The 17,465-nt window shown below is 41.2% G+C and overlaps 1 protein-coding gene across 1 annotated transcript in view; it reads right to left on the bottom strand.

The window, feature by feature from the left end:
* The window catches only part of SH3RF2 (SH3 domain containing ring finger 2), a 48,074-nt gene that overhangs the window by 28,347 nt on the left and 2,262 nt on the right, over positions 1–17,465 (bottom strand). The window contains exon 2 of the mRNA XM_030212633.1: positions 16,178–16,610. Coding sequence (XP_030068493.1) covers positions 16,178–16,555 — 378 coding nt within the window. The 5' untranslated portion in view covers positions 16,556–16,610. The remainder of the gene's footprint in view (positions 1–16,177; positions 16,611–17,465) is intronic.

The raw sequence follows: 17,465 nt of genomic DNA, 5'->3' as shown, positions 1-17,465 counted from the left end.
ATGCTCTGTGCCCTGAGAATGGCAAGGAAAGGGAAATGGGACTTGATATACTGCCTTTCTGAGGTTTTTGCAACTACATTCAAAGCGGTTTACATATATTCAGGTACTTATTTTGTACCAGGGGCAATGGAGGGTTAAGTGACTTGCCCAGAGTCACAAGGAGCTGCAGTGGGAATCGAACTCAGTTCCCCAGGATCAAAGTCCACTGCACTAACCACTAGGCCACTCCTCCAGATCAAGTATGGATACGTTATATCATATGCTATGAGTTTATCTTAACCCGGAAACGGCAATGGCTACTCCGGCATAATGTAAGCCACATTGAGCCTGCAAATAGGTGGAAAAATGTGGGATACAAATGCAACAAATAAATAAATACATCTTAGTGGGCAGACTGGATGGACCTTGCAAGTCTTTATCTGCCATCATCTAGTATGATACTATGATATCTTGAAAACCAGACTGGCTCGGTGCGTCCCTTGGACTGGGTTGAGAACCCTGATCTATATACCAGAATTTCACTCTGGTGACAACCGGCAGCCAACGCATGCTCCTTATTTTTTTATTTGCAGAGAGGTGTTATGTCTATAACAGGAAAAATAAAAGGTTGGTATTACCTCAGAGTGTCAGATTTATTAAGGCATGAATTTTCACCTTCTGGTACTACTTTTTAGGAAAGCTACATGCACTTTGGCTTTCCTTAAAGTCCTCTGGATTAAAGAATGTAGCTTATATAAAGTCTGAAATGCTTTATATTATACTAAAGTTTCTGGTCCTTATCATCTCCAATTTAGGGATGAGTAAACTTTACGCATGGGCTAGGTATGTGGGATGTTTCATCTCAGCTATTTCAAGCACTCTCAGCTTGCAATTAATTTCAAGTATGTACTGATTTATTTCTAGCTGTGGGTGGTGTTGTTAAAGGGGAAGGAGGCAGGAGGAGGAGGAGGAGGAGGAGAAGAAAAAATATAGAAAGAAGAGAATGTGTGCCAAAACATAAAAAAACTTCATTTTTATGGTATAATTATAGAAATAAATGCAACAAACAACTAAAAATGCAAAAACAAATCAAAACCTCTGTGTTCTTCAAACATTATCCTAGTACATAATAGAAAATGATTTCTTTCAGCTGGCTTAAACCCTGGCGTTCATCCAGTGTGTCAATCTCCTATTCTATAAAAGGAAAAGGGGTGAAAAGATTATAGTTCAAACTACAAACAGCTGGCAGTGTGTTACCCCACAATTATATTAAATGAAATAGTTATAGTGTCTGTTATAAGCGACGGATTATTACAGCACTGCCTAAAACAATGTTCTTTACTGCAAGGCCCAGGAGCCAGTGGCAGCTTCCACTGACTCCCGATGTGGCATATTATATATATATATATATATATATATATATATATATATATATATATATATATATATATATATATATATATATATAACTAGTAAAAAAGCCCTGTTTCTGATGCAAACGAAACGGGGGCTAGCAATGTTTTCTTCTGTGTGCATGTGGGAGTGTGTGTGTCCATGCCCTCTGCCCTCTCTCCCCTCCCCCATCTGAGTCCTTCAGTAAAAAAGCCCTGTTTCTGATGCAAATGAAATGGGGGCTAGCAAGGTTTTCTTCTGTGTGCATGTGGGAGTGTGTGTGTCCCTGCCCTCTGGCCTCTCTCCCCTCCCCCCTCTGAGTTCTTCACTGTTACAGAGCCAGTGATTTGATTTCTTGCTCTGCTGTTTTCCTTCACTGACTGTTTGTGTTACAGAGAGGGCGGGGCAGACACTCATGGGGAAACCGGATATCTCTCCCCCTTCACACTTCCAGGCTTCATAGAACGTTGGTGTTGCCTTTTATATAGAGAGATATGCCCCTCCCCAGAAGCCGTCTGTAGAGTAACTGCTCCATATTTCTTCAGGACTGTGTGTCCTCCAGTGACTGAGTTATATGGCATACAAACTCTCAAGCTAATCTTGTGAGATCGAGTGAAGAAGTTTGGACATCACGGCGCTACTGTTAAAGGGAGCATCCACCCAGAACCTCTTTATCCCTTTTCTCCTCCCAAACTAAGAAGGCAGACTGTCTCTATGTGATGATGCCTCATCATCATGAATATATCTAGTACAGCTGCTAGCATTTCTGATAAAAGCACAACTTATTCTAACATCTAGATACAAAGAAACATTGAGCATGATGGGAAATAAGGACTGCAGGACCCATCTAGCATGTTCCTTTAAAATTGCTATTGGTCCTATGGTCTTCAAGATCAGTTTGTACTGGTGCTGGGATGTGTTGCTATAAACTCTATGTTGTCCCTTATTTTATATCCCCTGCCAACTCCTCCTTGTTTGGAGGTCAGGTCCCAGGGCTTGTTTTCAAATCTTGCAATCATTGACTCTAAATCTGGCCACTGGGTATTTCTGTAGCATAATGCCTGGGAATCTCTTTCCCCAGGCCCACTAGCTGCATATGCTGTCTCAATATCTCCAGCCATGGCTAGTTGATAGAAAACCTGACCAGAGAATCAAACCTCAGTTCTCTGGCTCAACGGCAGTTCTGCAAGTAGCCATGCAACAAGCACACTTTCAACTTGCCCAGTTTCCCTTCCTATTGTTCTATAGTCAGAGTCTACTTGATTTCCAACTTTATCACTACCTGTTTGCAATGAAGGATCTTCCATGTGCTGATCCTATGTTTTCTTGAATTCTGATTGTTTACAAATGAATACTCTTGCCTCAGAACTGCTAAATTTCAGGAAGTAAATTACAAGAGGAGAATATTGTGTATTGTCTGTTCCTATAATCCTGCAAATTCTCAAATGCTTTCTATGTGAAATAAGACCACAGGCATCTTCAAATCCTAGATGCTGACTGGCACTTAGTCAGCATTGGGAAACCTTGCCAAAGGTAAAAAATGAAGAAGCAGAGGAAGGCAAATAAAACGCTGGATGTGAGCTATGAAAAACTGGCCTGGATCACATGGGATTTGACAATATTTCAAGTTTAATTTCAGACTTTCTACCCCACCCATTAGACGGACCATCTAGGCGGTTTATAATCTAAAGGAACAAGAGGATGAATTTAGAATGGGGGGGGGGGGGGGGGGGGGGGAACACAAAGTATGAATGTCATGAAGTCAGAACTTGTTGCTGAGGATTGCTGGTAAAAGCTAGCCAAAGGCATCTTTAAAAAGAAATGTCTTTAGGCCAGTTTTAAGTGCATCTAAAGAAGGCTGCAGTCCAGTGGGCAACTTAATCCATAATTCTGGACCTTGTGCTTCAAAAATAGAGCATCATCACTCTACAAGTGGGTACTATCAGGCAACTTTGCTGTACTGATCTAAGTGACCTTGATGGATGATAAGCAGCGGTCATTGATACTTTCAAACTGATTTTCCAATCTCAAGAAAACTTTGCACATAAAAATTATTATTCAGTACAAATCAGCACCAACAGGGATATATGTGGATGTGAAGACAAAATTACTTCACTGCCAAGAGTCCCTCTTTCACTTGTGATTCAGTGAAATGGCATTTGCCTCACCTGTTTACATAGGTAACAAGATATGCTCCAAGGGAAAAGTCTAGACAAGTAGAAGCTTATGAGGGAACAAGTCCCAGAGATAGATTTTGAATTAAAAACAAAAAACAGCAGTGAGCAGGGTTAGAAAGACAAAAATTTCCTGATGAGTGGAATGAAGAAACAGAAGGGGTCTCGTAAGACTACAGACCCTGAAAAGAACTGTCCAGCTCTATCCACAGTGAAACAAATGTATTATAGAAATGTAGATTTGCATTCTAATGATAAAAGGAGTCTTCCTTGCAGTTTATTGCTGAATTATACAGTAAACAGATTTATTCCTTAATGAAGCAGTGGGATGATCCAAGCTTCCAGCTGCGAAGAATGGGGGATGAAAGATTAGAGCAGATGGGCTGTTAAGAAATACTGCATTGCGAGTTCTTAAATGTGATTAACACAGGTAAATAACCCTAAACAAGAGACACCCCTTTGAATGGCGAGACATTGTGCACTATTTTGTTAAATTTTATTACTGTTACTCCTTGCTGTACCTTGCCTTGAGCACATGGGAGAAAGCCATTTAGTATGTCATTAATAACATTCAACAAGTTACTGTGTACACAGCAGAGATCTGTGAACTTGCTGGGTCTAATCTGGCAGCCTTTTCGGCTGTGCATACTTGACTCCTGACCTCTTAAAAACTGTTGTAACGTTACAAACTGATCGAACTTTTACCAACTCCGCTTGTGAAATTGTAGGAATCATTCGTGGATCACAGTTTGCAAGGCTCTCATATAGATTATTGATATCTCATCGGTCTTACCCTTCAGTCTGTTGGTTTCATATGTCTTTGGTTGTCAACAGCAACTAGTCCTACTCAGTGCTTTAATGCAAATATCTTCATCCATCTCAAAACTATTCTTACAAATGCCTAACAATATTTACACAGTCTTGGCAGTTGGAGACTTCCACACCCTTGCACATTACACAGTGAAATGGTGAAATGGTTCTTCTGTTAAAATCAACTTTTTATTTTTTTTTAAAGCTTTGAATTGTATCAATTTGCCTTTTCTAAATTACCAGAAGTAAACATATAATCTAACTGCAGGTGAAAACTTGGCTTTTCAACCAGGCCTTTAATGGAAGAAGTAACTGACTGCTCGTCAAACACACACAAGGAGAGACACTATCTGCACATATTATAGCAGACCATGTTTATCTATTTCTCCCTAGCTAAGGTATTATTCAAGCAACTTTCTGACCTCATTTGCAACTTTCTTTAAAATTAGTCCCTTATTTTCTTACTCCTGTTATTCTTAGTTATTTCACTATTGTTATCCTGTTAATAAAATTGTGAGTTTTATGTTAAACTGTACCTGCTGTACACCGCCTTGGGTGAATCTCTTCATAAAGGCGGTTAACAAACCCCAATAAATAAATAAATATCTTATCTCTATGTTCCATCTTTTCTTACACCCTGTCTATTGAAGTGTTTTATTGCGTGTTGTATTGATATTGTAATGTAGTATATAGTGCCATACTTTGTACTATTATTTGAATATTTTTACTGCTGTCAATTGTCTTTTGCCTGTATTTGCTGTGCACCGCCTTGAGTAGATTCCTTCAGAAAGGTGGTTAAATACACAAACTGATCCACATGGGTCAGTGTTTAGATTCTAAGCAGTAATTTTCTTAGCTTGGATGCTAAGGAAACCCTCTTTATGAACAATAGGGGACCTTTTACTAAACAAAAGTGCTAATTCTTGCCTAATGCAATTTAAACTGGCGTACGGCAGGACACACTAAGGTGACCTGCAATAAGTGCCTTTTTAGCGCATGCTAATCCACGGGCTGAAATATTTCTATTATTTTGGGAGGGAGCATGTCAGGGGGTGGTCCTATGTTAAATCAGTAGCACACCTACAGTACCGTGCAGGATTAACATGCAAGCCCTTACTATCTAAAAAATGGGTGGTGGTAACTTTTATTAATGGCAACATTAGCCCATGGCTGTTATTACAGGAAAAAAAACCCCGGAAAATTGGCAATGTAACTGCTGCAACAAAAAATGGCCTCAGTGTGTGGAAAAATCCACAGTTTAGTAAAATGGCCCCACAGCAGGAAGTAGTTACAAAGTAGGGCGTCCTGTAACCATATTTTTTTCGATCGGAAAGTGCACTTGTTTTGAAATGAAAAGACACACGCTAACTAGACAGGCCTATTTTAAGTAATTTCACCTGTTGCCCAGGCTTCATCCATCCTGCCATACATATACACTCCTCCCTGGGAACTCCGTTCACTGGGTAAATCTCTCTTATCTGCACCCTTCTCCTCCACTGCTAACTCTAGACTCCGTTCCTTTTATCTTGCTGCACCATATGCCTGGAATAAACTTCCTGAGCCGGTCCATCAAGTTCCATCTCTGGCCATCTTCAAATCTAGGCTAAAAGCCCACTTTTTTTGATGCTGCTTTTAACTCCTAACCCTTACTCACTTGTTCAGTACCCTTATTTTATCATCTCCACCTTAGTAATTCCCTTATTTCTTATTTGTCCTGATTAGATTGTAAGCTTTGTCGAGCAGGGACTGTCTCTTCATGTTCAAGTGTACAGCGCTGCGTATGTCTAGTAGTGCTATAGAAATGAAAAGTAGTAGTAGCTGTAGTCTTTGGGATTCCAGAATCTTGCTACTCTTTGTCCTTATCCTTTATTTGTCCTGTTTGTCTTGATTAGATTGTAAGCTCTGTTGAGCAGGGACTGTCTCTTCATGTTCAAGTGTACAGCGCTGTGAATGTCTAGTAGTGCTATAGAAATGAACAGTAGTAGTAGTTGTACTCTGAGATTCCAGAATCTTGCTACTGTTTGGGATTTCAGAATGTTACTACTCTTTAGGATTCTGTGGGATTCTAGAATCTTGCTACTCTTTGTCCTGTTTGTCTTGATTAGATTGTAAGCTCTGTCGAGCAGGGACTGTCTCTTCATGTTCAAGTGTACAGCGCTGCATACGTCTAGTAGCGCTATAGAAATGACAAGTAGTAGTACAAGTGTGGTGAACACTGAGACAAGACAGACAACAGCCCTCTAGGGACAGACAGCAGCTGAATGGCTGTACCACAAATCCTTAATTTCTCTGCTACCTAGCAAAATTATATTTTTGTGAGATATTAGAATATTTTCCTAAACACAGCCTTCTCTGGCTGTTAATAGTACATTAGAACCATGGTGTCTAGTTGTGTAATGCAAAGTGAAGAGTTTTAAGTGCACCAAGAGGTATTTTACACACAGTCAATTTAGAGAAGGTGAAACCCTTCAATCCTGCATTCTAAAACCTTCAGCATTTGAAAACACAATCACTGCTTCTCTTTCACTGTTTTTTTATGACTTCATGGATTCATTACATATTACCTAAAAATGCCAAGTATTTCAGGCTATTTAGAGCCCTTCTTCATCTGAATGTGTAAATGAGGGTCTATCCAGCTTATAATCGAAAGAGAAAAACGCCTATATTTCGACCCAAATCGGGAGATGGGCATTTTTCTCGCAAAGGCGCCCAAAATCGGTATAATCGAAAGTCGATTTTGGGCGTTTCCAACTGCACTCCGTTGCAGAAACGAATAAAGTTGACGGGGGCGTGGTTATCAGCCGAGGAGAGATGGGCGTCTGTAGCTGATAATCGAAAAAAAAAAAGGCGTTTTTACCGTGATTTTGGGTCACTTTTTTTGGACCCTTTTTTTTCACGAACAAGTCCCAAAAAAGTGCCCCAACTGCCCAGATGACCACTGGAGCGAATCGGGGATGACGTCCCCGGACTCCCCCAGTGGTCACTAACCCACTCCCACCAAAAAAAACCCCACTTTAAAAACTTTTTCCCAGCCTGTATGCCAGCCTCAAATGCCGTACCCACCTCCATGACAGCAGAATGTGTTCGATCCTCTCACAGCCTTTCCCTGGGTCAGATGTGGCTCTCGGGTGCACTACAAGGTCACATCAGCATTGCATTGTGGTGGGTGGTGGGTATTGGGCTCCGTGATTTCATTAGCTTGTGTTACAGTCTCACGATGTTGGTAGTTGGTAGGCTCTTCTCCCATGGTGCTTTTCCCCCTGCCTACTGGGTCAGAGTGTGCCCTGTTGTGTTTCCTGTTGTAGTCCATGCGGTAGTGGCCATTTTTGTAAGCCAGTTTTAGTTCCCTTTCCTATGTTAGCCACGTTAGACAACTTAGTTCTTACCTTGAATGTGGCTGAAAGAGGGCATTGTACAGCATTCTGCCAGCTCTGACCTACTGCTAATCTCAGTACCAGGGAGACTCGTTGCCAGTGGGGCACAACCTCTGCAGTTAACTGTGAGTAAACATGCTTATTCCGATAAAGGATGTTTTCAGAGAGATTAGTCTTCAGGTGTCAACTGGTGTGCCAATGTTATACAGCAGCAACAAGTCCTAGAGGCCTGCGTGTATGCAGGTCCCTGGAGCACTTTTAGTGGGTACCGCAGTGCACTTCAGGCAGGTGGACCCAGGCCCATCCCCCCCCCCCCCCACCTGCAACACTTGTACTGGTAAATGGGAGGCCTCCAAAACCCACTGTACCCGCATGTAGCTGCCCTCTTCACCCCTTAGAGCTATGGTAGTGTTGTACATTTGTGGGTAGTGGGTTTTGGGGGAGGGGGGTTGGGAGCTCAGCACCCGTGGTAAGGGAGCTATGCATGTGGGAGCTTTTTCTGAAGTCCACTGCACTGACCTAGGGTGCCCAGTTGGTGTCCTGGCATATCAGGGGGGCCAGTGTACTACCAATCCTGGCCCCTCCCACGACCAAATGGCTTGGATTAGGATGTTTTTGAGCTGGGCGTTTTTAGTTTCCATTATCGCTAAAAAAAAAAAAAAAACGCCCAGCTCAAAAATGTCCATTTTTTCGAAAATATGGTTCGGCCCGCCCCTTCACGGACCTGTTCTCGGAGATAAACGCCCATGGAGATAGGCGTTTGCGTTCGATTATGCCCCTCCACGTGACCTACTTGCTCCACTGTTTACATTGCACTGTTACAACCTGCCCATAGACATTTTATTGCACTACAGAAATTCTCACACATCAGAGCCAAGTCAAAGAAATGTTTTAAAACGTTATGGCTACACTATGGACAACTCCAAAAGTCACAGGGAGCTCTGATAGTCATGTAACTCTTTAGTGCCTTAGAAGTTATAGATACCCTGAGTGACCAAAACAAAATCCGATTCCCGAGTCTAATCCAGTCATACTATTTCTGGTCCTTACTGTTTACTAATGTAGGAAATGCTTGCTCTCTCATACATCATATTTGAAGACCATCTTGGTACCAGATACAATTGTCAGCACATTCTGACCTGTATCTTTTTTTTTTTTTAATGTTACATTTGTACCCCGCGCTTTCCCACAAGGCTCAATGCGGCTTACATGGGGCAATGGAGGGTTAAGTGACTTGCCCAGAGTCACAAGGAGCTGCCTGTGCCTGAAATGGGAATGGAACTCAGTTCCTCAGGACCAAAGTCCACCACCCTAACCACTAGGCCACTCCTCCTCTTGAGAGGAAAACACAATGCACAAACTACCTAGTATTTTTAATTGTATAATTTTATGTATGTTGACTTGTATACCGCATTGATGAAACCCTGGTGTTTTGTGGTATATAACAATTTTTAAGAAATAAAATCTACTTATTATGTAGTACTGTTTTTATTCCACTCTGCCATTCCTCTTTTACCCGAGCCTTCTTCCAAATAATGGTTGTTTCAAATCCACGTGTATCCATTTGTACTCCATGTGATTGCTCCTGTTTTTTTGCAGTCTTGCTTTGAGATCGTAGTACGTTGGCATTCTATTTTTAGATCGAGTCACATTATTGTACTACATCCTGACTTCTACAATAAGATTATACAATTGATTAACAAGACCCCCGATGAAGGCTGGAGTGCCAAAACACGGCCCGTGTTGAGTTTTTCCAATGTAGGTTCTGCTTGGACAATAAAACTTTTCCTTGATCCATCAGAGATTGTGTTCCCGTGTGTAGTCTTGTGGAAGACCGTCTTGCCTTCTTTTGACTTTGTTTAGTGCTCCTGTTACCCACAGGGTCTTGTTCAATACAATGTATTTTATCACAGTGTGACTAAAAATAAGGATTTTTCCAAACTTACAGTCTGCAATTATCCTTTTGTTTCTGCAAATGCTCTCAAACTGCATTTAAAGCCAGCTCTCATCATCTTGGAATGTGATTTTTATACACCACGGAGAAAGCCCAATTTAGGCTTTTTGTGACAGTTGGGTGCTTAATCAGTTAAAACGTTTCTATTGTTTTGGACCAGAAGAGTGTACCACCACTTTCCAGCTGCTTCCAAGTAGAGTCTACATGAGAGACACTTTATTGCAACATGTTGCTGACACGATGGGAAGCTTTTAGGCTACGGGCTTGTATCTGATTCAAGGGACTCTTTTTCATGGCATGAAAGTATTGCATTCTGGCTCCTATTGGTCAATTAATCTGAGCCCTAAAACTACCGTAGCAAAGAACTGCTTTTCCTTCAGTGTGCATAAAATAGAAGTGGATCCGACAGTACAGTAGCTGTGGAACAAATTTGTAGATGACAAATTATTTATGCAACTAAACTTGATTTGGGGGTGAAAACGGGGGATAGGCATATGGTTAAGCTTATTCTTTTCTGACCAACCACTTTGCTGTGTCACCTTCCCAGAAAGATGACACTTGCTCAGTCACAAAATATTTCATATCTTCTAAGGAATGTTTGTCTTGTTGTCCAATGTAAATCAAGCAGAGCCAATTCCTTTGAAGAGTGTAACGCTGACAAATGTTCAATAATACATTCATTGAGTAGCCCATTCCCTTGCAAGTAATCTTCCAGCATTTTTTTCACACCACCTAAAACTTGCCTCATGGACCTCTTCCCTCAATCAAGCTAACAGTTTGTGTGTTAACTGTATGTGTAGTTTTAGCCAAATAAAGCAAGAGCAATTTTCAGATAGGGTCAATGGGTTCGAACCTGTCCTCATCATAATCTTTTCACCATATGGTATGTTACTGTCCTGGACTGCTCTATAGTAGATGGAGATTAGGGGGAGAATCTCTCAAGTTCTCATGCTGTATGACTCAATTTCTAGCTCTCTCTATGGATGGGCAAAGCAGATATCCCTAAACCAGGGTCCCATAGCCAAGTTGGGCTAAGGCTAACCCAGCAGTGGTGCACATCATCTTAGGGATCCCCAAGCCTCCATTCTCTGTGGAACCCAAGGGCCTTCTAAACAATGTGGCCATCGGTGACTGAACTTCCAGCCACCGATGCTGGCACCTTGTGAAAGCTCAGCTCACGCACAAGAGCTGAACACATACGACTGGGGGTGACGGCATCAGTGGCTGGAAGCACAGTCACCAAATGCTACGGCACTCAGAAGGCCCTTGTGTTCCGCAGCGAATGCCTTCAGCTGGTGGGGTTTGGGGGATCCCCCCAGCCAAGATATTATTTATGTTTAGTCGGGGGTAGGGGAAGGGATGAGAGGAAATGCAGTGTGCCCACCTATTTCACCCTTGAGTTCATGCAGAAATTGTCTGTTGGCTACACCATTGTCCTTTTAGATTTTTTTTTTAATTAATGATAGCACTTAAATTACTTATAAATAATTGGAAATGTATAGCAGCACATGATGGAATATGGCTGCCAATATTGGAAGTATGAAAGGCCAGAAAAGCATCTTGTGTAGAGGCAATGTGGAAAAATTGGATCAGTATGTATTACAATGACTAAGGTGTACTGGAGTTATATATAAATGCTGCTTTGTTTATATTTGTTCTTGTTCACTTGTTATAACACAATTCAGTGAAAATATTGGAATGAAAAAATAAAACAGATGTCCTCATCATGACCATGGGTAACCTCTGGATGCAGTACAATGGAATGGAGTTTCCTGTACATACCCACAGGCTCCCACCTGCTGGAGAAATCTTTGGAGAGGGAGGGTTTTGTCCATATCTGCTATAGTAATGTTAAGCCCCCACACTGTTTCCCTGTAATTCTGACTCGCTACTCTGTTCATAAATTTGACATTTCTCTGCATGATTCAATACTGCACTTAATTCTACAGAACTTGGGAAACAGGTTTAGCAAATGACACTTTTTTTGATCAAGTTAGTCATTTTTCTGTCCTCACTATGATACACTTTTCTTGTCTAGCTTCTTTTGTCTTATCCTTAATTACCAGATTAAGCACAGGTAAGCTATATGCAGCGTTTTCAGTGCATCTTGCCAGGAGGCAGGAGAACCACACCTGCGTGACAGGCCACAAAGTCTCCCATTAGCAGAGCACAGAAGGACCAGACGCTCTGGAGAGACCTCTAGAAAGCACAGTAGGTGCATCTCGGCTTAGTCTGAGCACCTGTTTCTACACAGGGAAGGCAAGTGGGGCAGTATTTAAATTCAGAAATTTCATTAAATTTTCAGTCTGATTTCAGTACAGGATATGTAGGAGAAAAAAAAAAAAAAAAAAGGAGAGGACCAAAAAAGTGGTGACCCCCCCCCCCCCCCAAAGTTAATGTGCTTTTACAAGTTTCAGTTAATGTGCTTTTACAAGTTTGAATCAGTGCATCATTTGTACATCATTAGCCCAAACGTTTCCTTTCCTGAAACTTCTTCTATGAGGGAAAACAGTTCTAAAGAAAAAATCTGCAGAAGTTTTACACTTCTGCCAGAAGCCTACCTTGACATTTAACCAAGTCTTAAAAGGTTGAGTTCCTTCGGGCAAACATCTCACAATAGCTTGTGCAATTTCAGGAGTCAGATCCACTACACAGCAAACATATTTAACAAAAATAATAATAATTTCTACTGAATTTTTGATAGATCGATGGAAGTAAAGTCTTCCCTGAGGATCCCAGCCTAGGGGTGAGGTTCAATACTGTGACACATGTACATAGCTAGTTCTTCCAACCATCGAATCGGTATGGAAAAGACAGAATAATTTCCTCACATTGCCCTCCATAGTCATCAAGACCACTTTGGAGGAACCGCCTAGAAAGGTGAAATCATAATTCAGTCTTTACCTCCTCTCTGAGAGTGGGTAGTTTCAAAAATATGTGATGGATGGATTATTTTTTTCTTTAGCGATAAGGACCCCATCCACTAGGAACTCACATGCCAAATAAATTACAATTTAAAACAAATTTCAGTGAGCAGAGAGTGTCTGGTTATTATCTCAGGGAGGCTTCAATAGCTCACCTGCCTACATTTGAAAGATCTTGTAAGAGACATTAGGGCAAAAAAAAAAAAAAAAAAAAATAGAATGAGAACTGCCCCTGAATACTACTAGCATCAATGAACTCAGGGGTTGGGGGGGGGGGGGGGCGAAGAGAAGGAATAGGACAATCCTGAGTTAGCAAACACTATGATCATCAATGAATGGTTGATTAATTGGTCTTTAGAAGGTTCCGCTATGCTTCATTAATCATTATAGAGCAGCAAGAGAGGGTAAAACAGTACACAAAAACAAACAACAACAAAAAAAAGCACAGTTGGGCCTTCAAGACTGAGACAACAGGAGTCCTTTATTGCTGAAACACCCGACACAGGCTGTGCTTCGGCGTAAAAACGCCTGCCTCAGGGGTCCAAATCGTGTGCGTTCATATTCATGTTGGGAGAAATACACACGATAAGGAGCCTGTTTTGACAGTGTTCCGTTTTATGCCTTTTAATACGATTTGGACCCCTGAGGCAGGCATTTTTACGCCGAAACACGTGAAAGGTAAAAGCTGCCACTAGCTTTGCACCAGTATCCAAATCTTTTTTTTTTTCTCTTGAAGGTTCCTGCCGCATCCTGCTGCGCTAGCCAGCTAAAAACTATAGTAACCCTATAGGGGGCAGGAAATGTATCTGTAGGGTTAATATAAAGCCCATGACAGTAAGCAGCATGCACAGCTTCTGGAATTGAATATCTGGGTAAGTGCAGCTACCCAGAAGTTAACCGAGCGCCTTTTAGCTGTCCTAATTTATTTGCATACTTAGCCAGTTACCAGCCTATTGAGGCAGCCTGGGCAAAAGAAATCAACTCTTCAGTCCTGCAAGTGATGGAGGAATGTCATCTGGTTTAGATTATTTAGAATGTCTAGCTTTTGCTAGGCTACAGGTTAGAAAGGTCAGAGAGAAATGGAACTTTCACTGTCCCTTTTTGGGGTTAATGTTAGTTCAAAGGTATTAGTTTACCACATCTGTATACCATTATGAGCCAAGCATATTGTAGTTTTAAAAGGATTAGTTTAAAGTGCTTAGAAGAAAATAGTTAGATTTAAGAAGTTCTTGATAGATTTAGAATTTGTCTTATAGGGAATTCTGATTTCTGCTTATTTTAGAATATGTTTTATTCTGTGTAATTAATAATTCTATGTAGAATATCTTTTCAATTCAGTGTTACATCAGTGTCTGACTTTCAAGTAAGATTGCAGTTGAAAAGGTCATCGTCTGGTTTGAATTATCCACAGTCCTAGCGAGTTCTGTGAAGGAAGCTAATAGGTGAAAGAGGTCAGAAAAAGCCAACTTACTTCCTTGATGGATTATAGCAAAATGTAGGACTGTATGCCATTAAGCAAGACTGGCCCCTTAGCCCCTCAATGAACCTAAGTTATGAAGTTAGCTGGGAATTTAATCATAATAAAATGCCAAGAGATAGGTGCCCCATTGTCTAGCGTGAGAGGCCCCAGGTCATAGGTCAGTTAGGAAATGTCTGGAACCTATGTAACTGATATTTTGAACATATGTGTAGAGATGATTGGTTCAGACAGGGTAATCAATCTATTCCTTACCATCTGGAAAGTAAGGGGGGCTAGAGGGGTTTAAAACTGTATATAACTGGGAGCAGAAGCAGCTTACGTCAGAAGAAGGAGCTGAGAAGAAGAGAAGAGAGCTGAAGAGGACAGACAGAAGCCACAAGACACAGAGAGCTGAGAAAGAGAAGAAGAGAAGAGAGCTAGAGCTGATGTCCTACTTTGTTTGCTGGCAAATAAAGAAGATTTCTCTCTCATTCTGGTGTGTGCTGTTTGACTTCTGAAGTACCACAGATTCTGCTAACAATAGTGGTAATTCCTGCAACACTATCACATCTAACCATCTAAGATGTGGCTCCACCCAAACTCCGCCTCACCTCTTAGTTGGTTAGAGAATAGCCACTTAGCGGCCTAGTTAACTGCTATTGAATATTGGCAGTCGGCCAGCTCAGCGAGGTTTTAACAGGCACCAGCCTCCCCTGTCAAGTGAAGCCCTTTAAAGAAACGTAGCAATATTCAATTGAAAAATAAATAAGTAACACAACATGTTGAATCAGATGTTCAATTCCATATAGCCCCACCAAATCTCAACCACACTATGTCGAGGACATGCCACATGCCTTTGGCTAATAGATTCACCTTAAAATGTAAAAGGTTTCTCCCTTCCCATGGTCCAAAGTGAACTGCTGGTTTTAGGTTTTTATTCTTCAAAGAAATAAGGTAGGTTGGGACATTTTTCAAGTCGTACAGCAGAAGCAAGACAAGCCCTGCTTTGTGAGCATGTGGGTTGCAACTGCAGACACAGAGCTGTACAGTTGGCTATTGTTCCAGCTTTGGCACTCTCTCTCTTGTTTGTTTCTCTTTCCTAGTCATCTTTCTGCATATGCAGGTATGTTTTGGAAGCGAGCTGAAGTACTATGTCTGTTTTCCAAAAGCATCTAGGGGGAAAGCATGTTAGAGCCAGTGTGTAATCCTACCATAGCTGGAAGTGTACTTGGGGTAGCTTTTGCGATATGAAAATAATTTTTAACAGACTAAAAGAAAAATATGAGTAGGGGAAGGAAATAAAAACAAATGTTTTAATATGTGGTAAATAAAGGATGCATCTTCACACTAAAAAGGTTGTATTAAATATGCCATGGTTGGATTGACATCCCAACCCAATTCATGCTCGTATGCTACAAATTATTTGTTCTCTCATCCTATCCCTCAAGAACTCTTAAAAATTACTCTGAAATCTAGACAAATATGTAAAAATATGTAAATTAACTGGACCTTAAACTAAATTCATGCAAAAATCTCTCATGAATGTCCATCATGGATTTCTTGGGCTACCATTGCACCTACATGAAGAACTAGACTCTATATATGCCTCTTCTTTTTCTTAGATACATATTCTTATTTTAAAAACTTACTCTTGCATTGTCATGAATGATGTTCTGTTCATATTGAACACTTACAGCTCTACATTATATGGACAAATAGGCATTTATGTCCATTACATAGAAGGGTTAATGCAGTAATAAAACATTCAATCTGATGGTTATGTAGTTTCCATCAGCTTTCTGTACTTATTTACAAATCTATTGGAACTGAGGGAGATGGATTCAATGAGTATAATGACAACCAAAATACTTGGGATGGTATTTAGCAGAATATAGGAGCTAAGAAAACTTGGCATCTCATCAGACTAAAAAAAAAAATCAAAGAGAATTGTGTAATAAAGGCACTGTATGAATAGCATTGACATATTTCATCAATTTGGAGAATATATTGACAGTAGCTATTTTAAAGCTCACCACCCTTCCATACTTAGGAATGAACTATCGGTACCCACCAAGAATACAAAAGTGTCAAGGAACGGAAACTCTACTTACCCCTTCCATTGGCATCTGAGCAGTCTGGATCAACCGGTTCGAAGCTGGGCGCAGACCCTTTGGGTCTCGGGATCGGTTGAAAGAATCTTGCGCGTATAGCCCCCCCACTTTTCGAAGTGAGTTGCCTCTCACAATGGTTTGCCCACCTCTAATGCCATCCAATAGGCGAACAAGAAGCAAGTTGGCAGGCAGCTCCTCAATGCTGCAGAAGACTGGAGTTCTGCATTCAGGGCATTTCAGTTCTTTCCGGGCTGTAAGTGCCCTCTGTAGACAGGGTTTACAAAAGGTATGCTGGCATGGTAATACCTTGGCTGTGACATCCAGCTTTTCAAGACACACTGGACACTTCAGCAGGTCCAGTATTGATAAATCCTCCATTTTGTTACAGTACTCCAATCTCCACCAGGACCCACCAGCTCAGCAGGACAGCCACCTTAAAGAACAACAGCCACCTTAGTATCTACAGAACAACAGATTTATTCCCAACCCTTTATCCTTTACATCTTCTCTAGCTAAAGGGAAGAAGCAAAACAGAGAAATCTAGCCAACACTGCGCACAACTGAATCCTAATTACAGTACATTACAAAGCATTGCCTTGTCAGACAGTTTGCAGATGTGTGGCTTCTCCTCACATCCCAAATTCAAGTGAGTCATTAGTGATTCAGTAATGCAACAGAAAGAACACTGCCGCCTTCCAACCAGTTTGCTTATTAGGGGACTGACAGGTTAATGCAGAGTAAAACTCATTGAATATCAGGGCAGGAGTGTGAGCTCTATATAGACTGCTACATAAGTTCATATTTAGAAGGTCCTGACCAGACCTTCTCTCCTCCAATCTGTGTATCACGGCAATCAAATTTCATCCCATCAAAAGCTTGCCACCAAATCCTAGTAAGGGTAAAGGGTCATGGGCTTGATATACCACCTTCTGTGGTACAACCAAAACGGTTTACACATTCTATTCAGGTACTTTCTGTGTCCCTGCTGGGCTCACAATCTGTTTCTGTACCTGGGGCAATGGAGGGTTAAATGACTTGCCCAGGGTCATAAGGAGCTGCAGCGAGCATTGAACCCAGATCCTCAGCCTACTGCACTAACCATTAGGCAGGCCACTTCTCCACTGAAATGACACCCCATCCCTTCTTTTACTGAACAGTCTACTTCCCATCCAAACCTATCACTAAGGCAGTGGTTCTTAACCCAGTCCGGTTTTCAGGATATCTACAATGAATACGCACAAGACAGATTTGCTTACAAAGGAGGTAGTGCATAGAAATTTCTCTCATG

Source organism: Microcaecilia unicolor, chromosome 8 (genome assembly GCF_901765095.1).
Source record: "Microcaecilia unicolor chromosome 8, aMicUni1.1, whole genome shotgun sequence".
Taxonomy (NCBI): domain Eukaryota; kingdom Metazoa; phylum Chordata; class Amphibia; order Gymnophiona; family Siphonopidae; genus Microcaecilia; species Microcaecilia unicolor.
This window is presented reverse-complemented; position numbering and strand designations above follow the sequence as displayed.